Raw genomic sequence first — 24842 nt, 5'->3', positions numbered from 1 at the left:
ATAAATCTTTGTTGTAAAACAGGGATATCTGTCGCTAGTTGTAAATAGGATTCTACTGTCACAGTTCTTTCCCTGTGTGATATGTTCGTATACAGGGAGGACATCTGCTGTTACAAGAAACAGCCTATCAGTTACTGGAATACTATTCAATTCATTTAATACCTGCGTCATATCTTTTAAATAAGAAGGTGTGTTGATGACTAAATCTTGGAGAAAGGAGTTAGTGTATAACACTAGGGTAACTGTAAATTATCCCACTAATAGGGCGACCAGGCAGGTTCACAGGATCTTCATCAACCTTTTGGTAAAAAATACGACAGGAATTCTAGTTGCCTTAGGTATCAGATAGCCTTTTTCTTTTTTATTTAGGATACCCTGTCTACCTCCCCTGTCGATCAGCAATTGTAATTTGTTTTTATATTTTATGGAAGGGTCTCTATTACGGGGAAGGTAAGTATCTCTATCATTGAGAATATTATACATCTCCTTTACATATTTACTTTTGTCCATTACTACAATGGAACCTCCCTTATGAGCTGGACGTATGAGATTTTTTTGTTAAAGTGCCTCGATTCCTAAATAAGAAGCTCTATTTACTCTTATTTTTTTGAGGCGCAATGTCTCTAAATCTTGGGTAACTAGCTCTTTAAATGTAGAAATGTGACCAGTGTTATTTGGTGGGTTAAACCTCGTGTTTTTTCGCCTTAATGCATCCTAAGCATTAAGGTGAAAAAACTTCTGCCACTGACGGCCCCCCGGTTTACTCACCTGAGCCCTTTGTTCCCTTGGCGGAGACGCGCTGTACTTCTCTGCCTTGGGTTCTCGGCTCTTGAATGGATAGATTGATGGCAGTGCAGCCATTGGCTCCCGCTGCTGTCAATCAAATCCAATGACGTGGATGCCGGGAGTCGGAGCTGAGTCTGGCATTTTGTGTCTATAGACGCAAATGCTGGACTCGGGAGCGAACCAGCAAGGTAACCCCCCAGGAGTATGCTTCTCCCAGAGGGTTTACCAATGCGAGGAGGACCCGCGAGAGCCGCTGGGGGACCCCAGAAGATGATGATTGGGGCCACACTGTGCAAAACGAACTGCACAGTGGAGGTAAGTATGGCATGTTTGTTATTTAAAAAACAAAAAAAAACAAAAAAAGAGATGCATTCCTAAGTGTAGTATGTCGGTATTCAGACACATAATTAGTACTCCTTGTTACTGGATATTGTAAAAAAATATCTCTTCAGATATAAATGCCTAGTGAACTTCTGAATGTCTACAAAGATTTGAAAATTTTGAAATGTATTTATTTTGGTCTTAGGAGCATACTTCAAACATTTATTAAGAACCAGCAATTCCTCTTTATTTAATTCCTTGGAAGTCAGGTTAAAGACAACATTTGTCAGATCTTTGCTTCTGACTCTTGTTCCTCCTCTCGTTCCTCTGTGTCTCCATCCTAAAAAATCGATCCCCTCCTCTTTGTTCTTGTGATTGGTAAGAGGTTTAAGGTTGGGAATATTCTCTGTATTCCCTATTGTCTGGTCTATAATACCCTCTTCCCACCCTACTCTTTTAAAGGAATCTCTCCTCTGTAGTGGTGGTGGTTGTCTTCTATATGGGGGAGGAGGATGAGGATGTTGATAATTCCTCCCTCCATTGTGGCTACGTTGTGGATGGCGATCCATATATCTCTCACCTATATCATATTCTTCATCGCCCCTGAGAGAATCATATCTGTTAATGACTGAGATGTCAAAAGAATCCCTTCTATCCCCACGTTTATCATATGATTAAGGGTATCCTCTATTATGAGGATTATTTCGTTATGCCTTTGTTAACCTATAAGGGCTCCGTCAGTTTTTTTACATGTGTTTTTATACTGCTGTAATTACACATCAGGGAGTTATTTAATTTAACTTAATTCCTGGTTATATGTTTAAATAGTGTGCGATCAGAACTGATATTTTGGTCTCCAAGAAAATTGTGTTAGCCCTTGCCAAGCATCATTTGTCTTTGTATTTACATCACTTCCTGGTTCGATAACAAAATGATGCTGGACAGGAAATGACACGTACCGGTCTTCTAGAAAATGACAACAGACAGGAAGTTGGATGTTTTACATTTCCTGTTTGGATTACATAAGTATGGCAGCTGTTAAACATGTTAGGATGGCCACTGAGGATGCATTTTCATGCGAATTGCGAAGGATAGGATTGAGCCAGAACGTCCTGGCGCCACAGCAGAGGTCTGTGTGGCAGTGTTATATGTGAGTTTAGCGGCACGATATATTGTTTTTATGCAATTTTACCTATTCATTGTATGTCCTTTTAATAAATACTACACCTATGAGGCATATCTTTTGTTTATGGCCTTTGGTATTTTTGGACATATGAATGGAGCTCTACCCTGTGAAGTGAGATAATACGAGAGGAAATCCTTGCACTGACACCTGTGGACATCCCCATTTTCACCTTTGATGCTTCTTATGATCTTTTGTTTGGTGACTGCGCACTGCATTGGGGTGAAAGCTAGTAGAGGCTGGTGATCAGCAGTTGCACTTATAATTTATGCATGAGTGTTACTCACCTGGGTGTAATTTATCAGAGTGGTAACAATATTACACCATATTCATTTTTTTCTTTTTCCGGCCTATCTGGAGTTCCAGAGATAAGGATAATAGGAGAGGATTCATCATACTCCACATGAGTGGCATTATCAAAGCGTGTTTGCTGCACCTAATTGTGTAGCCACAAATTCTGGTAAGCCTTCAATCCTTATGGTGGTCAGATACCTTCTTTTGCACTTACTGAGTGGGAACATTGGACTTTTTTTTTATTTTAAACACAGAAGGACTTTTTTTATAGGTTATATATTTTTTCTGTTTATGCAACTTGTTTATAATCATCACAGCACTGCATATTTTATGTTTAAAGTAAAATCGGTCAAACTCTCACTCCGCATAGAATATTCCTTCAAATTATGTGAACAGGGGTAATTAGTCTAATACCAAACTTTAACTAGTTTAAAGATCAGTGACTTTCAAACATCTAAGAAATGTAGAGGCTGCATGACTTTAATTTACCACAGTATTCGGATCAGTGACTTTTCAAACATCTAAGAAATGTAAGTGCCTTGTGACTTAAATTTGCCACTATATTTGGTACAAAGACTTTCAAACATCTAAGATAAAACAATTCAAATCCAAGCAGCTGACTCAATTTTTGCAATCGTCCTTCAAGGTAACTTCAAAGCCAGTGAACGGGGCCACATTCTGAAGAAGTTCAGTCCTATAGAAAATGCATGCCTGGAGGCCCTTATGGAAGATATACTCCGGCCATATGTTCCTACCTACCATGGACTAGTGGAAAGGGAAGGCCAAACTTACATCAAAATGGAAGACCTTCTTATGGGCTTAGAAGCACCCAGTATCATGGACTGCAAGATGGGCTTTCGGTAAGAGCTTTCAGCTTAAAGTGAATTAGTGCTCCATTTTAGCGTTTTGAAGTGAAGAACAGAAAGCACAAGATAGCTAACAGTGCTTAATACAAAAAAAAATAGTGAAGCAAAGCAAAATCCATATAATATAATTCACATTTTCCAAGCAATGTGAATCAAAGTGAAATAATGAGTGCACTGTAATCATCTTTGTAATAAAATCGCCACCATCAGCAAACACTGAGGCTTACCAGACGGAATGTGACTCGCATATTAAAAGTCTGAATGTGCTCATGGAAGGATAAATGGGCCGCTATTCATACTTTACAGATCGGCAACATCGGCTCTCCATCTGCACAGTAGTGATACTCAGAGGCATGTACATAAAAGAGCTCCAAACAGTGTAAAAAATGGTTGAAAACACTCACATAGATGTAACTTGTAAAATGGTGTCCAAAATTAACAATCCCCATAAATTATGTCATCAGGGCTGTCTGACGAAACGCGTTGGTAAAAAGCTAGAAGCCCTGATGTCAATGTGCATGCTGATTCTGTAGGGATGGAGAGCTGATGTTGGTGCCATCTGTGAGGTATGAATAGCGGCCCATTTATACTTCCATGAGCACATTCTGACTGCTCATATGAGAGTCACATTCCATCTGGTAAGCCTCAGTGTTTGCTGGTGGTGAACATGTTGTGATTTTATTACCAAGAGGATTACAGTTCATTCATTATTTCATTTTGATTTACATTGCTTGGAAATTGTGGATTATATTACATAGATTTGGGGTTGCTTCATTATTTGTTTTTTGTACTAAGCGCGGGCACTAGGGTATTATGTGATGTTAAACATAGTGTATCATATATTTAGGTGCTGGCTGCCCTTTTCTCTTATTTTTGTCTATAGCACAGTGGTTATATTCATATCTAAATGTACAATGCACAAAACGCCTGCTGTAACCTTTCCTCAGAACTGCCTCTGTGTTCTTTTTCCACTTTAAAATGTAGATCCCTATTCTTATGACATTGTGGCTAAGCCTTGCTAGCTGCCATTCTATTGTTTAATGAGACTCATTGGCCAGTAAAGGAACTCTCACCACTGAAAAGGTGGATAACAATTAGTGGAGTTTAGCAAGGTCAAGCTCCATAACAAGGTGAAACTAAATCAGAAAGGGGCACAACAGAGTATTTACAAGCTATTAAAAAGGGGCATCTTGTGATGTGTGTATAAAAGTTTAAAGTTGTGTGTACCTTAAAGTTAAGTGTACTTTAAAGTGTTATTAAACCCTCTATGTGAAACAACATATGTAGCATCTTACCTCAGCTTTCTGTGTGCTTTTTGCCTGTAGCCTGTCATTTCTTCACAATCAGCTTTTCCAGATAGTCTCTCCCACATTACTATGTAAAGGGTGGCTCCACTTCCCTGTAGCATCCCTTGCAGCTACACTTACAAGCATGATCCAGCCAGGACTGTATCATTATATGCTGACAGCTCCAGAGGCCTGGATTCAAGGCCATGCCCTCTGCTACTCCTTCAAAGGCTTTGTTAAGGCAGCAATTTGGATAGAATTAGATACGTGAAGTGTACAATGCTCGCTCCCTGGCCAGAAGTCCAGGGAACCAGATCAGAAGGACACAAAGGGATGCACTTAAAACGCAACCTAAAAATGTTAAGTCATTACCTCCCTAATGCCATATGACAAAAAAAACAAAACTGGGTGGGTAGATCTATATTTCTGAAGTGCCACTTATAAATGGTATCTCAGAAATCACCCTCCGGTGGCCAGTGCATTAGTTAATGGCAGTGAACTGAGCTTTAGATTGGTTATTAAAGCGGAACTGCAGGAATTACAACCCTTTTAAAATATGCTGGTTTAAAGTCCAATGAGGTTAATGCAACTTAATCTTCACCATTTATATTTTTACTGAGTGCCAGGAGTACATGTATGCATCTGACACCCCCCCCCCCCCCCACACACACACACTTACCTAAGCTCTCATTCGATCCAGCACTGTGCACTTCTGCAGCTCTTCTCTCCCCTCACTTCTTGGTCTCGCTGGCTTTGCTAGGGCATGGAGAGCCATTGGCTCCCAATGCTATTAATCAAAACTAGTGTCAATGGGTACAGCAATGGAAGCAGCTTCCCATGGGGACACTGGACAGAGGAGGGGCCAGGAGCACCGAAAAGAGGAGGTTCACGGCTGCTAACAGGGCAAGTAAGTATAGACATGTTTGTTATTATTTTTTTTATATATTACCTTTACAATCACTTTAATCACAGTGGTTCAGTGTATATGCAGTTGGCTAAAGGATAGACACCAGAATGTGGTTGTAAATGGGGTTTACTCAGAACAGAGAGCAGTCACTAGTAGTGTACCACATGGCTCTGTACCGGGTCCTGTTCAATTTAATCTATATGTAAGTGATATAAGTAAAGGTTTGTTGGGTAAGGCATGTCTTTTTGCTGATGACATAAAGGACAAAGGTGTAGGGTTGATATCATGATTTGGTCAAAGCATTGAAAACTGCAGTTCAATGTTTCTAAATGTAAAATACCGCACCTAGGGAAAAAGAATCCCCTGAGAGTACAACATTGGGGGTAAAGTGTTAGCCAGCACTACAGAAGAAAATAATTTTGGGGTACTTATTTCAGATTATTGCAAAATGAGCAAACAGTGTGACCAGGCAGTAGGAAAAGTGAATAGAATTCTAAAATGCAACCCTAGAGGGATCACTAGCAGGAGGAAGGGGGCTCTGATTCTCTTATATCAGTGATGGCAAAACTTGGCACCCCAGATATTTTGGAACTACATTTCCCATGACGCTCTACTACACTGCAGAGTGTTAGGCAATACAGCCTGGACTTGGAGGTATGTAGTCTAAATACATCTTTGTCCATTATTTTGGTACCAAATCTTATCTAGCACATATCTCTCAGGTCTCCATTCACATAGGTGCATTATATACTAAGCCAGGTAAACCAGGGGTGTGAATATAAAAAAAATAAAAAAGGAATTGGCCAAGGGTCTGAATAAGGGTCCCAATCTACTTGTCCTGACAAAAAAAAATGATCTTAAACAAAACCGTATTTAAAAATGCGAAGGGTTGGTGTTTTTTTTTTTTTTTTAGGCAGAGGTGCTTTTAGGAATGTCTGGGGCTTTTAAAAAAAGAAAGGGGCTTTATGGCGCCCTTCAACTTTGAATGTTTTTAACATTGCGCTGCTTACCTCCAACTCACCTCCCTGCCTGTCTCAAGCACCACATCCGAGGATTAGCAGGGAGGGGAGAGATCTTGCAGTGTAATGAGCACCGAGTTGGGTTTTTGGCAGGAAAGTGGAGTTTTGGCCTTTCTTAACGCTCAGCAGAAGCACATCTGCTGAGCAAGTAAATGAGGTGCTGGCCCCAATGAGGGAAAAAAACAAAACCAAACAAAAAAATGTATTCCTTCAGGTTACCCTCGCACACGGAAGCACTTGATTGCTCAGTACAAGCACATGCTGGGCAGCCGATTCAAGCTCCGTTGTCCGCTCTATTAAGGGGCAAAAAATAAAAGTAAACCTTGCTTCTTGCCCACAGCAGGGCTTAATGTAAAAAAAAAAAAAAAACTCACCTGCCCAGTGCCTGGAACTGCACGTCCTGGGCATTAGGCGATATTATTTATGTTTATGTAATATTTATGAAAACCACTGTCAGTGCACCAAATGTTTGAATGGAAATTTTTTTTTTAATGCACCAAATAATTAATTTTGAAAAGAAAAGTCTTATGCCTTGTACACGCGGTCGGAAATTCTGACGGAAAAAGTCAGATCGGATTATATTGTCAGAAAATCCAATTGTGTGTGGGCTCTATCGGACCAAAAAATTTGAGAGCAGGATCTCAAATTTTCAGACAAAAAAAATCAATCAATCAGACTTTTTCCGATCGTTTTGTAGAGAATTCCGATCAGACAGAGTGCCACGCATGCTCAGATCAAATTACGAGACCAAAGCTATTGGCTACTAGCTTCAACGTAGTCCCATCGTAACAAACGAACGTCATCACTTTCCCAACGATTGGATTTTCTGACAACTTTGTCTGACTGTGTGTATGCAACACCAGTTTTGAACAAAATCCGTCTGAAAAAATCAGATGGATTTTGTTGTCAGAATGTCCCACTGTGTGTACAGGGCATTACACTTTGCACCAAATATGCTTTATTGGGTTCAATGTATTTAGCTTGCGCTATGTGTGGTATTTTATCACTGCTAGTGTTATAACAGTGTCAGTATTATTTTCTTGGGCCTTATGATAAAATCAATGTAAAGGTCAATTCACAAAGTCATTTTTCTGTGTCAGAAGAGAAAAGCAGGATTGGGAAGGAGATAAAATAACACGAGGCTCACAAAGCTAACACACCACGCTAAGGATTCTTATTTTCAAAAACATGACAGTTAATTTCAACCAAAACTCCAATTACAGTTATGAGTCTGCAAATAAAGATCTTTATCCTTGTGTTATATCTTTGTGAACTAAGCCTTTAGTGAGAGAAACGTCTTCATTAAACAAACAGGTTTTTCAACAGTTAAATTGTCATTTTATGTAAGAAAAAAAAGGGAATACATATGATAGGGCTTGTACTCAACTTGTGCAGAGAGCTACCGATTACAGCACTACAAAGCCCAGGTCTCCACAAAGGCACACAGAAAACTGATGTTTTCTTTGTGTCTGCAGGAATCATGTCTGCGTTCAATGAACACCTGAAGCTCCATTTCTTTGTGATTTTAAAGAGGAAGTAAACCCTGATGGGTTTACTTCCTCTTTGATTCCCTGCAAAGGTAAAGCATAATGGACTACTATGCATCGCATAGTAGTCCATTGTGTGTCACTTACCTGACACAGAAGCCAGCGAAGTCACCGCTGTCCCCTGTAGTCCGGAGCATTCATCTTCTCGGTGGGGTCTCGCTGCTCCGCCGCTGTCATTCGGCGAAGCCGTCACTCCCGCGCATGCGCGCAGGAGCCGCCGCTCGCGGCATATCGCCGTAGACAGCGGTGCCTGTCTTTCGGCAAATATCTCCTTAACCTACACGGTTTAGGAGATATTTCTTGGACCTACAGGTAAGCCTTAATCTAGGCTTACCTGTAGGTCAAAGTTGGTTGTAAGGGTTTACAACCACTTTAAGCACCATGGCTAAACTACAGATGCATAAAAATGAATGAATTGATGATGTGACAATTCAAAAGTGTATTAAAAAAAAAATTTAAAAAAAATGCGCATGGCACTGACAGCTAGAATAGACACTTTATATATGGTAAAATGCAGCGTTTTGTGCGGTGAACAGTTTTGGGGAAAATGATCATGAGATAAAATAAGTAGCAGCATCAAAATGGCTCATCTATCTCCATGCATTATACCCAATATCAGGTTTTTCAAGTATTGTTTTGGTCTTACACTAAGCATCTTTTGTGTGAAATTCAACAAGCTTTTGCTTGTAAAAATGACCAAGCAGTTCAAAGCAACCAGTCATCCAACAATGAAACATAAATTGTTGGCCGCCTTCATCAGCTTAATTGCTTTGTGGTCAAAAGCTGGTTGAAAGTAGTTTAACCCCTAACAGATGCATGCATTACATAAGCGTCGCTGGCCAGGCACTGTTTCTGTGCCAAGAGCGCGCTCCCAGCACAGGGAGTGAGTTGTTTGGTCCATGTTAATGATTGGTGGTCAGTGGGGCTGGCTCTCGATCACGTGACAGCCAATTACAGTGGACACCCCCCACCTTTGAGCATTTTAAAGGAAAGCTTGGGGAGGTGGGGATGGGATCAATCTGTTCTAAGGGGCACATCTGTGAGCATGTAAAGAAAAAAAACTAGGTCAAAATAATATGGAGGCTGCTAGCATGGAGCTCCTTCTAAAATACTAGGTGTCTGGCCCTCCCTGGTTTAGTAGCCAGGGGTCTCCAAACAAAGGACCAGTTTACTGTGCTTTGGAGGGGGGGGGGGGGGGGGAGGGGAGAGAGCAAACTGTGGTCAGTGGGAGTAGAAAATGTCCTGATGTTAGTGGGAGTAAATAATGTCCCATCTTTGGTAATAGGAGAAATATTAGTGCTCCAATGTTTACATGAGTGGGAGGAAAATTGCCCCATTTGTATCAGTGGGAGAAATAGTACCCCATCATTGGTATCAGTGGAAAGATTTGTGCTCTACTGTTGGTGTCCCTGCAGGAATTCTTGCCCCATTGTTGGTGTCAGTGGAAGGAATAGTGCTCCATGGACCAGATAAAGGTAGGCAAAGGGCCGCAGTTTGGCGACCACTGAACTTGCATACAGATCAGAAAACTCAGAGTGGTCTGTATACTTGTTCAGAGTCGGTGACTTAGAAAGTATGAAAATGGATAAGCGTAACAGCTATAGATTCAGTATTTTCAGAATGGGATGTCAGCAGTGGCAAACTCCGTACCTTTAAAGGTGGCTTCTTGATGAGCCCAAATAAGGTAAATCTATGGGTCTTCGAATATGTATATTTAAAACTTTCAGAGAAATGGCTTTCCTCCTCCCACATCTTCCGCTTTGTCTGTAGGGCTACCCATCATCATGACAGGCCCATAGCAATTTATAGGCAGCAAGTTAGGGCAGGTAAGTTCCCACTACTGCTGGTAAGTGTCATTATTTGTATATGAGCACCCAAGATTGAGGGAATCTAAAATCCATGTGCAGACATTGCTGGGTTCCTATATTGTTGTGCTGCAGCCTGATTAGTATTATTTTGGCACCAACTGGTTGATTTTAGATGACATTTAGCAAATAGCAATTTCTTCATGCAAAACTCATTTCCCAACTTTTGCTACCATAACAATTAGCAAAGATTGTTGGTTTTTTGTACCTGGCATACATAACATTTCCTGGTATGCTTATATCTTATGCCCTTCTAACTTTTATATTTTATGTATCTATTCTCACAGAAATTTTTAAATTGCAATTAGATTGTCTTTGCATTTCAGATTTTATATGGGGGTTTGCCATTGTTGACTCTCATAGTAGTTTTTCCTGTGGGATTTCTACAAGGTGGGACTATCTGGTGAAATGGCCCTCTTAAGAGTTAGTGGCAATTACATAATGTATTCATAGCAATGCAACTCTGAATGCTGATTGTACTAACATGAGCATGGAGAGCCCTGTGTGCAGACAGTGTTTGGAAGCATGAAAATGTATAGTTTGCGGTATTCCCAGTGAATCTAATGTATTTCACAAAATAATTACTGTGTAACCAACGACAGATGCAATGTGTGCATGCCTTTAACTCAATTAGATTAAGATGACATTTGATATAAATTGTCTTTTCTATAGGACATACTTAGAGGATGAGCTCGCTAAAGCCCTACTGAAGCCCACACCACGCAAAGACTTGTACAACAAAATGGTGGCCCTGGACTCCCAGGCCCCTACTCTAGAGGAACACCTGCAAAAAGCAGTTACTAAGCCTCGTTACATGCAGTGGAGGGAGAGTGTCAGCTCTACAGCAATGCTGGGATTCCGTATCGAAGGTGTCACAGTGAGTCACTGCTCAATCATTTTTCAGAACATGCAAGACTCATTTTGGTCAGGCTTATAAAAAACCACAAGTTACACAGAGCACCTAGCATGTAGGTATGACCCGTCACGCGGACTTGCTTCCCTTTCGATGACACTACTTTCTGTTTCAATCAACACTTCAGGTTTTCACATTACTTTCAAAAAGTATTCATTAAATTCCCCAGTGTGTTATTCTTAAAAGAGAAGTATGGGATTTAAAAATACACACACACACTCACCCATGTATGTATTTGAGCTGCAGCTGTCCCCTGCTGGCTCTAACACTGTTCTCGGTCTTCACTGAACAGAGAGCGGTGACTGTCCAACACTTACTGGAGCACCGGGAGCGATGCGTGGAGTCGGTGGGAGCAGCTGGCTCAGGCTTTCAGCAGTGTACTGTGAGGCTAAGCAAGCTGCTAGTCAGGCTTCTGGGCAGATCCCAACATTATTCTGAGGATCTCTGCAGAGCTCTGTGACGTCAGTGGGCTTAAGCTTGCCGTCAGCTGAATCTGGGTCACAGGAGTGGAGAAAACGAAGTGCATTCCTGTGACACAGAAGTATGGTCAAAAGAACTTTGACCATACTTCTCCTATCTGACATTGTCAGCCAGTGTGTGAACTAAACAGGTTCACAATTATGCGGTTTGCTTTTGATCTGTTTCTGCAGTGCTTTTTGTTGTGCATTTTTGCACACACGTCTTTTGATGCATTATGCATTTTTTATGCTTTTTTTTTTTTTGCCAATTTGTTGGACAGATAAAAACACAAAAATTGCTGCAAAAACGCACTACATGCTTTTCTGCAGCTTCTCCATTGAAGTCTATTGAACTAAAAAAATCACCATTTTGTGTTTAAAAAGTCCCTGACCCGTTCCAAATAACCCAGCGGCTGAAAAAAAAAGCATAGATGTGAATGTGTCCCATTGAAAACTATGTTAAAGGAACTATAGTACCTTGCTGCAAAAAGCACCAAAAAACACATAGCCTTAAAGAGTAGTACATACATCTTACACCCAGAGCTCCAGTAACAATCCACTCATTCTTTAGTTATTAGTATAGCCCCCACACAATAATTATACACCTATTAGAAGTGTAGAATGTTAAAGCTCTCCTGCCAGGTGTAGATGTCATTTACCCAACTTTTTATGAGAACTGTGCCCGACCTACCTACCTACCTACCCCCAGGCCCTGGAGCTGTGTTCAATTATCTAGTTTTCTCCTAGTTATTAGAGTGGATTGGCTAGCGGAGGAGTGCTGACTTTTATTCTTGTGTCTCTTAGATTGAAGCTGGTTCCGTCAAGAAAAACTTCAAGAAGATGAAGAGTCGAGAACAAATCATGGAAACATTTGTCATTTTTACAAAAAGCCGACAGGACATTCTGGTACGAGACATCAATGTCCACCACCTGCTCTTCTAGTACCATGTTAAGTTATACATAGAGGTGGCCCAAGGGACTGCACCCAGCATGCCTGTCCTACTCTGCAAATCGAATTCTGGTTACAGCATGTGAATCTCGACATATCACTTCATCTCTTTTCCAAAGGCTACGTCCGGTCCCTGTAATTAGCCAGCCATAAGGTCTGTTACCTTTAAGAAAAGAAATGCCCTTCGCGCTTGACCTGTAGAGACTTCATAACTCTGCTAGCTCTACAGTATTGCAAGCTTGGGGAATGTAACCAGACTTGTCTTGTCCTCCAAGAGGTGTGACAGAGTGGGAAAAAAAGTCAGCAGCACAATGCAAGCATCTCTTTTACCTGACATACAGAGATCCACATTGGGTGTTGTTTATCAAAGTCATTTAATGAAAACTGTCTGTAATTTTTCACATGAATTAATCAGATTAAAACACGCAGCAACAAACGTCAAATGAAACATTAGTCTCATACTGTGTAATGTGCTTCCAATAATCAACAGTCTTGGTTTCTCAAACTAGGATTCTATATTCTGACCCCTCTGACCCCCCCCCCTTTTATTTTCTTAGAAGACTGAGGTCCCATTTAACCTTTTTGTATGCATCTGCTGAATAAATGCCATTTGCAAAAGACTATTTTTTTGCTCCTTAAAATAACAAATATCTCTGCCACTGAGACACAGAACCATTTGTTGGCAATGATCAGTTGGCAGCTCCATAACATCAATATGATGCCAATATTATGATTTTCAAAAACTAGTTTAATCTGTCAACTGCACAGAGATTTAATTGCCTGTGTAGCCCTAACTTTTATGTGTGTAATAACATAGAACACATTACAGAGAGAACGACACGCTATTTCCTTGCATAGAGCAGTGCCATCTTGTGTTGGAAAAAGTAAAGTGTGAACTTTTTATTTCAGGAGGCCTATGTGAAGCGTCTAGAGAGCATGCAGGCTGCTCTTAAAGAATCTGAATTCTTTCGCACTCATGAGGTTAGTAAGACACACATGGGTTTATTCAACTTCGATTGTAAGCTTGCAGGAGCAGTGCCCGTTTAACCCGCTTGTATTGAATGTTACTGTTGGTGTATTGTCTCTCTCATATTGTAAAGTGCTGCGCAAACCATTGGCGCTATATAAATCCTGTATAATAATTCAACGATACAGTATAAGGAGCTACAATGTTGTGCTGTAAACTATAGCAACCAATCGAGGTTCCATTTTCTGAAACCAAATCTGTGAAAAATTAACTGAATGGTTGCTAGGGACATCTAGAAGTGGTAATTGTGCAAAAGCAGTAACCTAAATAATGTTTGTACCCATACAGTTCAGCTGAACTTTGGCCATACCAACTTTGTAAAAAATAATGGTTCTTTAGCAAGGAACATACATTCCACATTAACAATGACGCTACCAAATTTGAGCAAGTGCTGTAAATTTCCTCCAGCATTGTTTCTGTTTCTTCTTGCTGGAGGCTGCCATTTTGTTGAAGCCCAGAGTCCCTGAGCAGCAGTAAATCTTTAGGCGATCAACACATCGACCTCTAAGTTTTCGGCACAGAGCAACTGAGCCTGTGCAGAGCAGAGCGAGAGGGTGTATTACTGGATTGCAAACAGTATAGGCACTTTTCTTATGTTATACATAGCTATACCTGCAAAAGGGGCCAGCCTGAAGTGATCTAGCAGGACTTAATTTTCTGACTAAAGTGCCTCTTTAATTTGTGCATATTTATGAAAGCTACACTGGTGGTTTGGGGGGGGGGGGGGGGGTGCGAATCTTGCGTTTATAGATACTCCCACAACACTGTGCAGCTTCTGCGGAAAAAAAAATATTAGTTGGGTAGGTTATAAAATTTGCCCCAATCAATATGGTTTCTCCCAAGACAAGTGACTCAAGCACGATCAGCATGTCCAAGCCGAAGATTCCCGTTTGTGGACATGCAGACCATACTGCTGCCTGAGGTCTTATATGGCATAAAAAAGAGCCCTATGTGATAGGTTATACTGGGACATTGTTAGTAATCATCTTCTTGCTACAGGTGGGTTACCACTAGCTGATAATATTTACCTGTCTACAGTGGCTTCAATATGTGCTACTCTAGTTGTTGCATATGCTTAGAAATGTATGTTTAAGTTTGAGAAGTTTTTGCACATCTTCAATGCTCAGGTTGACTTGTTCTAGTACTAAATTCTATCCTGACTAGTTCTGAAACCTGTAATGCCCTTCTCAATTTCAGTCGTTATATGAATTCCATAAGTTCTGTCCTTGTCCCCAACACTAATGGCCCATAGACCTGGTTTGAGCTTTCGATAGGAAAATGGTCTGAGCATAAATAGGATGTAAACCTGCACACCGATCTATAAAAAGTACAGAAGAAATAATCCCTGGATTAGAATTGTTTGTTTGCACCTCATACCTGACCCAGTCCTAGACCATATAAACTAATCAAATGTCTGAAATGCCAAAAAAGTTGGGATACTGTGTACAGTCTACATAAAAACAGAATGCAAGGATTTGCAAATCTCATAAACTCAGATTTTATTCACAATAAAAAATACAAAACCAATTTTAGTGTTTAAAAAATTTACCATTTTAAGAAAAAAAAAAAAAAGGTAATCATAAAAAATTGATCATCTCAAAAAAGTTGGGACAGGTCAGCAAAAAGCTGGCATAGTAAGCGGTACCAATAAGGAAGAGTTGGAAGAACATTCTGCAACTAATTAAGTTAATTGGCAAAAGGTCTGTGACATGATTGGGTATAAAAAGAGCATCTTAGGGAGTCAGAGGTTCACTAGTCTGTGAAAAGTGGTGTCTAAAAAATTGTCCATTTCAGAAAATTTTTTAACATAAAATTGCTAACACTTTAAATGGCTCATCCTCTACAGTACATAATCAGAAAAGATTCTGAGAAGCTGTGCGGAAGGGACAAGGCCGTACCGCAATACTGGATGCCCATGGTCTTCCGCCTCTCAGACCATACTGCATTAAAAAAAGGCACGATTCTGGGATGGACAACACTGCACGGGCTCAGGAATACTTTCAAAAATCACTGTCTGAACACATCCACAAAGGCATATTAAAGATCTATCTGCCGCGTTCTTTTGGAAAAAGCTCATTTAAAGTGCTCTGCTGCAAACAGTGGAAAATTGTTCTGTGGGAAGGCTATTTGAAATTTGACATTCTTTTTATGAACCATGGGTGCCGCATCCTCCAGACTAAAGAGGAGAGGGATCTTCCAGCTTGTTATGAATGCTCAATTCAAAAGCCTGCATCTCTGATGGCAGAGGGGTGCGTTAGAGTGTATGGAATGGGCAGCTTGTACATCTGGAAAGGCACCATCAATGCTGAAAGCTATATTCAGGTTTTAGAGCAGCATACATGGGGGACAATTATTATTTGATCCCCTGCAGATTTTGTAAGTGTGTCCCCTTACAAAGAAATGAAGGGTCTAGAATTTTTATCATAGGTGTAGGTTAAATGAGAGAGAAAGAATATCAACCGAAATCCCAGAAAACAAAACACGATACACTGTTATAAATTGAGTTGCAGTTCAGTGTGTAAAATAAGTATTTGATGCCCAAGCAAAACTAGACTTAGTACTTGGAGTGGAAACCCTTGTTGGCAAGCACAGAGGTAAGAGATTTCTTGCAGTTGGTTACCAGGTTTGAACACATCACAGGATAGATTTTGGTCAGCTCTTCTTTACAGGTCTTCTCTTAATCCTTAACCACTTCAATACTGGGCACTTTCCCCCCTTCCTTCCCAGACCAATTTTTCAGCTTTCAGCGCTGTTGCATCTTGAATGCAACATTAAGGCAGTCATACAACACTGTACCCAAACAAAATTTTTATAATTTTTGCCCCCACCAATAGAGCTTTCTTTTGGTGGTATTTGATCACCACTGGGGTTTTTATCTTTTGCACTACAAATAAAAAAGACTGAAAATTTTGAAAAAAGTAAGTATTTCTTTGTTTCGGTTACAAAACCTTGCAAATATGCATATCTAGTTTTTCTCCTTCACGGATGAGTCTGCACTGACTGGCACTGATGAGGCACTTATATGCAGAACTGATGGGCACTCATAGGCATCACTGGGCACTGAAAGGTGGCACTGTTAGGCAGCACTGATCAGGAAGCGCTGGCAGGCATCACTGATGGGCACTGAGCGCCATCCCTATTGGGAATTGATTGTCAGCCCTGGTGGTCCTGGGTGGGCTGCACTGATAATCACCCCCCCCCCCCCGTCGGAAGAGTAGCCTATCAGCTCTCCTCTACTCGTATCTGTCAGTCCGAGTGGAGGAAAAGCCGATAAACAGCTCTTCCTATTTAGAATGTGATCAGCTGTGATTGGACACAGCTGATGACGTGGTAAAGAGCCTACACCAGAGGCTCTTTGCCTAGATCAGAGATGCAGCGTGTAAGACTGACACACCACACCACCAATCGCCGCGCCCCCTCGTTGGCTTGTTATCCTGTTGGACTTGATATGAAGCTCAGTCAGGATAACTGAACCATTTCCCGGCCACCATTTCGCTATAGGTCGCTATAAGTGGTTAAAGAATTATGGTCAAAATAACAAAATTAATATGTAAAATTGTAAGCTGTTAACTATCTCACTGGTTGTTTTTCAAATAAGTAAGGATATTCACAGTTAACTTTTCCCTCTGCAGCTGAAAGCTCTTATATTCATTTCCTGTAATCAGGAGACAACGCTGCTTCCTCTTTCTCTAAATGCCTCGGTTGTACCTTTTTGCGTTATGCTGCTCTGTATAGTCTACAACGTGCCATAACATCATTGGGGGAGTTGCTCTTTCATCCCAGAACCTCAATTTTCAGAGGCTCGTCAAGGCTCTGCCCACTCCCCATGCACAATTTGCCCATAATGCCCCACCCATTCTTTGCCTAGTACTGCCTAAGCTCCGCCCACTCTCACCTATCTTTATAGAGCCTGTTCCCATCTGCTTGGCCTCCGACACATACCTCAGATCATGTTAACTTGGTTTTACGTAACACACTCCAGCTTTTGATTGAAAGATGGGCATCCTTAAAATAGACTGGGCATGATACATGGCATAAGGAGTTGTGGGATCTGTAGTTCCCTGTGGGGGAAGCAAAAGCTAGCACAGTGAAAGGAAATTACATGCTAGCTCTACTGCACTCCTCCCAAAATCACTAACATTATCAATGGTTGGGGGGGATTAGAGACCACAATTTCATCTAAATAGTAGGAAAATCATGATCTCATTCATTATATTACCATGTGCAACTTGAGGTTTAAGGGTTTATTAAAATAAGCATGCTGCCTTTAGTTTTAACTTAAGGTTTCGTCGCTGTCGTTTGGCAACTTGAAGTTTCAGCTTCCTCCATAGATTTTCTATAGGATTAAGGTCTCAAGACTGGCTAGGCCACTTCATGACCGTAATGTGCTTCTTCTTGAGCCTTGGCAGTATGTTTTGGGCCATTGTCATACTGGAAGATCCAATCTACGACCCATCTTCAGTGTTCTGGCTGAGGGAAAAGGCTTCTCATCCAAGATATTACAATACATGGCCCTCGATGCAGAAAAGTTGGCCTGTACCTTTAGCAGAGAAACAGCCCCAAAGCAGAATGTTTCCACCTTTGTGCTTGACTGTAGGGATGGAGTTCATGGGGTCATAGTCAGCATTTTTCTTCCTCCAAACACAGCAAGTTGAGTGACCGCCAAACAGCTCAATTTTAGTCTCGTCTGATCACAGCACTTTCTCTGAATTATTTATATGTTCATTGGCAAACTTCAGACGGACCTATAGATGTGTCTTCTTGAGGAGGGGGACCTTGTGGGTGCTGCAGGATTTCAATCTGTGGCTGCGTATTGTGTTACCAATGATTTTTTTGGGCACTGTGGTCCCAACTACCTTGAAATTATTCACAAGCTCCCTCACATGTAGTTCTGGGCTGTTCCCTCACTTTTCTCAAGTTCATTCTTATCCCATGAGGCGAAATCTGGCATTGAGCTCCAGACCAAGGGAAATTGATGGTTATTTTGTATTTCTTCCATTTGCGAATAATTATCCCAACAGTTGTCTCCTTCTCACCAAGCTTATTGCTGATGGTCATGTAGCCATTCCAGCCTTGTGCAGGTCTACAATCTTGCCCCAGATGTCCTTTGACAGCTCTTTTGTTTTGCCCATGATGGTGAGGTTTAAATGGAAGAAAGATTCTGTGGCTAGGTGTCTTTTATACAAATAAAGAGTTATCGTTAAGAGTACCTTCTTAAATTGACAGGACTAATATGTGTACCACACGAGCACATACTGTAGCCAGTCTGTGGGGGCCAGAATTATTGTTGGTTGGTAGGAGATCAAATACTGATTTTACTCACTGAACTGCAACTCATTTTTTAACATTTATATCATGTTTTTTTTTTTCTGGATTTTTGGTTGATATTCTGTCCCTACCCTGTTAAATACAACTATGGTAAAAAATTATAGACCCTTTATTTGTTTGTAAGAGGGCAAACTTACAAAATCTGCAGGGGATCAAATAACTTTCCCTAATGTATGCTCAGGCAAGAATGGTGCAACAATCTTCTCCCAAAGCTCCAGAAACTGGTCTCCTCAGTTCTCAGATATTTGCAGTGTTGTTAAACGAAAAGGGGATGCTAGACTGTGGTAAACATGGCCCTGTCCCAACATTTTTGGGATTGTACCTTGCCAGCTTTTTGTTGCCCTGTCTCAGCTCTTGAGACGTGTTGCTGTTATCAATTTCAAAATCACCTTATTTTCTTTTTCTTAAAGTGGTACATTTAAAACATTTCATACACTTTGTATTGTGAATAAAATATGGGTGTATGAGACTTCCATATCATTGCATTCTGCGTTTATGTAGATTTTACACAGCGTCCCAACTTTTTTTTTATAAGTGGTGTTCAATAAGCAATGCATATGCAGAGGTTATCTATCCAGAACCATTGGTAGTTGTTCTATGCAAATCTCACTTGTTCTGATAGAGGTTAGCTTGGCTCAGTCCCCTGCCTGCAATACCTTTCTGCTAGTCATTTAGACAGCCACAATAAAGTAACAATAGGCAAGCTTGTAGGTGTAGTAAATCTTGAGTTCTGCATAATATTTCAATTGTAGATTGTCCAGGATCTAGAATGTGTTCTTACATGCAGTTTTCACTAAAGGAAGCATCCCCTGGATGCATTTTCAATCATATGTTCAGATTGAACTGTACAAGCTGGTCACTGGTTTGTTTGGAACAGGTGAATCACAAAATGTAAACGCCATCTGCGGGTAAAGTAATATTTAAGGCAAAAAAACAAACATGTCATACTTACCTGCTCTGTGCATTAGTTTTACACAGTGCAGGCCTGATCTGCCGGCGCTCTTGGCCACTCCTTCCTGCCCCCAGAGCAAGCAACTTGCTCTGGGCACCCAAATAGGTTCGCCCCCGAGCTGCTGCTCAGTTTCTATTGGCACACAGAGCCACAGCTTGACACCCCCCCCCCCCCACCCCCCACTCTTCATTGGCTCCCTGGCTGCAATTAACAGCAGTGTGAGACAATGCTGTCCCAGCCAATGTGGAGAGAGTGCCCAGAGAGCCAAGGCTCTTGTGCACATCGCTGGATCGTGATGGGGAACAGGTGAGTATTGGGGGGGGGGGGTTGCATTCTAAAAAAAAACCTTGAGCCTTTAGAGCCACTTTAACATACAATATGCTGCACAAATGTAGAGGAGCTCACCAACCACTTAGGTCTTGATCCTTTTTTCAGGAGGGCCCTAACAATTGTGCCCTCTGTAACATGTGATACTGATCCAAATACAATGGATAATAGTATGGGACATTTGAACTCCTAGCTGTCGCTTTTTTGCGGGTGTAGTTTTTGATGACTGTTGCATCTTGTTATTATATGCACTTTATTAAATTCAGATGCAAATGCTCTCTTAAAACATAATAAAATGCAAGTATTTGATTGCCATGTTATTAGTTCCCTATGTTAATTATATTTACCACTTCACTGTGGGCTGACACCTAAGCAGAACTTTTGAGGTACGGTAACAGTGCTATAGTGCTGTGTTTTTATTTGCTTGAATTCCAGATTCAAACCTCTGTTTTTCACTTTTATGACTGCCCTTTATTGTTTCAGGTGATAGGCAGCTCCCTTCTTTTTGTTCATGACCGTCGTGGCACCTCCAACGTTTGGATGATTGATTTTGGCAAAACAACTCTTACTCCAGCACATATTAGCCTGCGCCATGATGTGGCATGGGAGCCTGGCACTCATGAAGATGGCTACCTACTGGGGCTGCAGAACCTCATTGACACTCTTCAAGACACCATACAAATGGTTAAAGAGAACAGGGAAGAGGCTGTTGATGGCTCTGCACAGGAGGGAGAACAGACCATAGGAGAGAATGAAAAGATGCTGCTGAAAGGAGAGGTAGAGGTGAAAACTACAAATGGGGAAAATAATGCACTCATGACACCCATACAGCCTGGAAACAGAACCCTATGATTTATCAGGGGACAAGTGCCATAATACTAAAGAAAAATGGGGGACACCATCACTGCTCACCGATGAAAGGACTTGGTTCATGTGTAGGACACATCTTTCTCTAAATGCTACATTCCCACCGGAGGCAAAACATGAGCAGGTGAACAACTCACAGTGATAAACAGGAAAAATGAGTTGATCTTCTATGAATAACTACTGGAAAATAAAGCACAACAACCACCGAGCTGCTGCTCTTCATGTTATTTCACAACAGGAAAGGACTGCCAGGGTCTCCAGCCGTCTGTTGTAGTGGGATGAGCACCTGTATCTCCTCTGATGACAGATGCATTATGCTGACATAGAGACCCACATCAAGCAGTGTGGGGGGCAGACAGATTCTACTATAGCGTTCACTTTCATCCCATCATAAAGCAAGACAACACTCTTATGCAATCCTATGAAAACTTGTAAAGACTTTAAATATCACTGTGCACATGAAAGGACTGTTATATATATATATGAACAATGATGTATCATGAACACAATGTGAGAATAGCAGCTTTTCTTTCACACAGTTTGAACATTTCACTCTCTGTAACATGAAACTGTATCCGATGACCCATGTCTTCATACAAATACACACCTAGGCAGACGTTTCAGCAGCCTTCTTTGCATGTCACTGGGAATTCTTTACATTGTTTATTTATACATATATATATATATATATATATATTATTTATACTTATATGGCCTCAATCAGAAGAAAGCATTAAAGGGAAGAGATAGGATTATAAAAGCCACATTCTGTGATGGATCAAGGCCTATAAGACGTGTGCTCAGAGTCCTTCCTTGGGGCAAACAGTCCCATGTTGTGCTGTTTCTTCAATATTAAAAAGGATAAAATTGAATTCTCTTGTAAGATCAGGGGTCAGCGCATCAAGGCCACAACTGCGAACGGAAAGTGCTCATTATCTACTGCAGTCACTGCATGATTAGAAGATCAACAGAAAAGCTGAGCTTATCTTAAAATGTTAGGAAGATTACAACGGGTGAACAAGTTAAAAAAAAAAAAAACTAACACAAAAAGGCATATGGTTTAGAATCAAGTATTTAGGTAGGGACTTTAACTGTCCAAGCTGTTATACTGTATGTTCATGCAGTGGCATACAGTTTGATTCACAGACCCAGCATATTCCAGGCAATGTCACATATTGCAGCTTTCCTTTGGCACTTTATAGGGTAAGAGCGGAAGGCGTGGAGAGGCAAGATTTTTTTTTAAGTCTTCAATCCTGCCCTTCATCTGCTCTCCACTTGAAAGAATCCTCTTTGTGAGCATCAGGCCGAATCTGGTTTCGCATGCCCCCTAGGAGATTTGATGTAGCTTCAGTGGCCACTATAAATGGTTTCACCACAGTGGGTGGGATCTGTCGAAGGACACCGCCTACAGCACCGGTCAGACCCTTTTGTTCATGGCCACGAGATGCTACCTCACGTATAGTCTGTGCTGTGTCAATGACACCCTAAGATGAAAGAGAAAGAAAAAATAATAATCGGAAAGGGAAATTTAGCTCAAGCCAAATCCAAAACATACAACAAATATGATCTTCTAGTAAAGAACAAAAATCACTGGCCCTGTAAATTTCTAAATCACCTGTATACCCTTTGTGTTTAGAACTCACCTCCCGTACAGTATCATAGGCCTTTGCTACACCTTCCCTGAGATCTGCCGGCTGCTGCCCTCTTCTCAGTCTGCGAGACTGCCTAGAATCAAGGTAGCAGCGTGATATGGGGGGAGTCGGAGACAAAATATCGTAAACTGTCTCTGCTGTAGCCTGAAATTACAAACAGTATATACAATTAAGGAAATGCCAACATGGTTCAAAATTGGGATTTATTACCTTGGTTCTTTTCACACTACCTGAATAGCTTGCACTAGCCGGTTGCTGAGCTCTAGTGCTGCCGAAGCAGTAGAGGTACCAAAAGATGCTGCCCCCCTCTGTAAGCCACGGATAATGCGTCCATCCTTCCTGTACTGTTCAATAGGTAACCAGAAAAGATCACGTACCCCATGGACTGAAACAAAGAGCAAGCAATGCCAGATCTATTATTACATGTCATATTATGACACCCACTTTACTGTCAGCATGACACATTGTACATTGAAAAATTATTACCAGCATGGACAATCACTGTTATACTTGTATATCTGACAAGTAATACACATTATGGAATCATTGTAACTGTATCAGTAATACAGAATAAAATCTATAAACTTATTTAGTTACTGAAACTCTTGACACACAAACAGCATATTAATGAATGTTGTCATTACCATCAAAACATAAGTTCACCTTTTGAAAAAAAAAAAAAAAAAATTATATATAATAAATGCTATTTTTTTTGCAGGTAAAACTAAATAAAAATAAAATAAAAATGTGCATTTACAATTTTTTTTTTCTAAGGAGCCTGCTGAGCATTGCAACCACAATCAGCAGATCGCGGGTGCAATTTAAGGCTCCTGCATACTCTCAGGATAGCTTTCTGCCTATACCCCATACAGCCAGTTACCTGAGAGCAGGAAGATCAATGGACTACGAGAGCACTTACTATTGCCAGTGTAGTTCATTGAGAACTACAAGCCATCAGCCACGGTGGATGGTGGTACAGGACACTAATACCTTTACACCCATGCAACAAACACCCTACAAATGAAGATGATAGACGTGACAAAATAATCAACAACAATAGGATAAACTAATTACAAAAGATAACCTCCTATTAACACAAAGAGAGTAACCGTCAGCCAGACCTGTAGGGTCCCAAATATTCTCTAGGGGATGTGTGACCCCATTCCTTTAACTTAAAACTTTTTAAACAATGTCCTTAACCACTTGCCAACCACCGATATACGTCCTCGCTTTGAAGACGGATATTGTTGTTATGGCAGCAGCTAGCTGCCATAACCCCGGTATCCCAGTGTACGGCCGGCTACAAGATAAAAGTGGTCTCTGTAGCGGTTTCGCCACGGGATCACTTATTGGCGGCGGGAGTGAGTGGAGGCAATCCGGTCCTCTCAGTGGCTGTGCATGGAAACGAGTGAGGGGAAGGTGGCCCCCACCCGTTTCCATGACACTGCAGGGCAGAAGCGACGTCAAAACGTCCCTTCCGCCCATAGCTCTTAAAGGGCCATTTTTTATTTATTTATTTAAATGACGTTTTTTTTATTGCATTTTAGTCTAAATATGAGATCGGAGGTCTTTTTGACCCCAGATCTCATATTTAAGAGGTCCTGTCATGCTTTTTTTCTATTACAAAGGATGTTTACATTCCCTTGTAATAGGAATAAAAGTGACACAATTTATTGTTTAAACAATGTAAAAAAAAAAACGGGTGGAACAGGTAACATGTTCCAAAGGTTTTATCCTTTAGGGCCGGTTCACACTATTGAGATGCAAGAACCCTGCGAATCAACTGTGGGTACCTGCATGCGCACGGCAAACTGCTAGGGAGTGTCATTATATGTTAACGACACCATTCCTGCACTGCGAACTGACAGTTTGGACATGAATCGGATCGCATATGTGTGAACACACATGCGATCCGATTCTGGTCCGAACAGAAAAAAGGGTCCTGTGCGTGTTTGCACCGAATGCAGTGCAATATCAGCCATACTATCTGTATGGCTGACATCGCACTGCACAGACATTGCATGTAATGTGAACAGCAGTGCGCTGCAAATTACATTCAATGTCTTCCATCGCAATAGTGTGAACCGGCCCTTAAAGAGGTATTTCATTTTCAGTACAGACAGTGGAAGGCCCTTTCGGTGGGAACATAAGGTAGATCTGCCCCCAGTCACTATCATATGATTGGAATTTACTCCCAGCTCCAAGGCACCTGGTGTTAGTCTGTTTACTTCTCAGCAAAGACAACCAGCTGGCCCTGAGAATTTGGGAGCTGCCAAGTCAGATTCCAAAATGTTA

General features: G+C 41.1%; 2 protein-coding genes across 3 annotated transcripts in view; one reads left to right on the top strand and one right to left on the bottom strand.

Moving 5' to 3' along the window:
* The window catches only part of LOC143935576 (inositol-trisphosphate 3-kinase B-like), a 153926-nt gene extending 130791 nt beyond the window's left edge, over positions 1–23135 (top strand). For both annotated transcript variants that reach the window (XM_077459553.1, XM_077459561.1), the window contains 5 exons: positions 3231–3444; positions 10747–10951; positions 12250–12351; positions 13304–13375; positions 20512–23135. In XM_077459553.1, the coding sequence (XP_077315679.1) occupies positions 3231–3444; positions 10747–10951; positions 12250–12351; positions 13304–13375; positions 20512–20880 (962 nt within the window). In that variant the 3' untranslated portion in view covers positions 20881–23135. The remainder of the gene's footprint in view (positions 1–3230; positions 3445–10746; positions 10952–12249; positions 12352–13303; positions 13376–20511) is intronic.
* Positions 21315–24842, bottom strand: part of ATG2A (autophagy related 2A) — a 209251-nt gene continuing 205723 nt past the window's right edge. Inside the window, exons 40-42 of the mRNA XM_077459540.1 lie at positions 22778–22932; positions 22539–22691; positions 21315–22379 (exon numbers count right to left, since the gene is read on the bottom strand). Coding sequence (XP_077315666.1) covers positions 22143–22379; positions 22539–22691; positions 22778–22932 — 545 coding nt within the window. The 3' untranslated portion in view covers positions 21315–22142. The remainder of the gene's footprint in view (positions 22380–22538; positions 22692–22777; positions 22933–24842) is intronic.

This window comes from Lithobates pipiens, unplaced genomic scaffold (assembly GCF_037356315.1).
Source record: "Lithobates pipiens isolate NorthernLeopardFrog02 unplaced genomic scaffold, aLitPip1_a1.2 Scaffold_10, whole genome shotgun sequence".
In the NCBI taxonomy this organism is placed as follows: domain Eukaryota; kingdom Metazoa; phylum Chordata; class Amphibia; order Anura; family Ranidae; genus Lithobates; species Lithobates pipiens.
The sequence above is the reverse complement of the archived record's forward strand: the minus strand, read 5'-3'. Positions and strand labels throughout refer to the sequence as shown.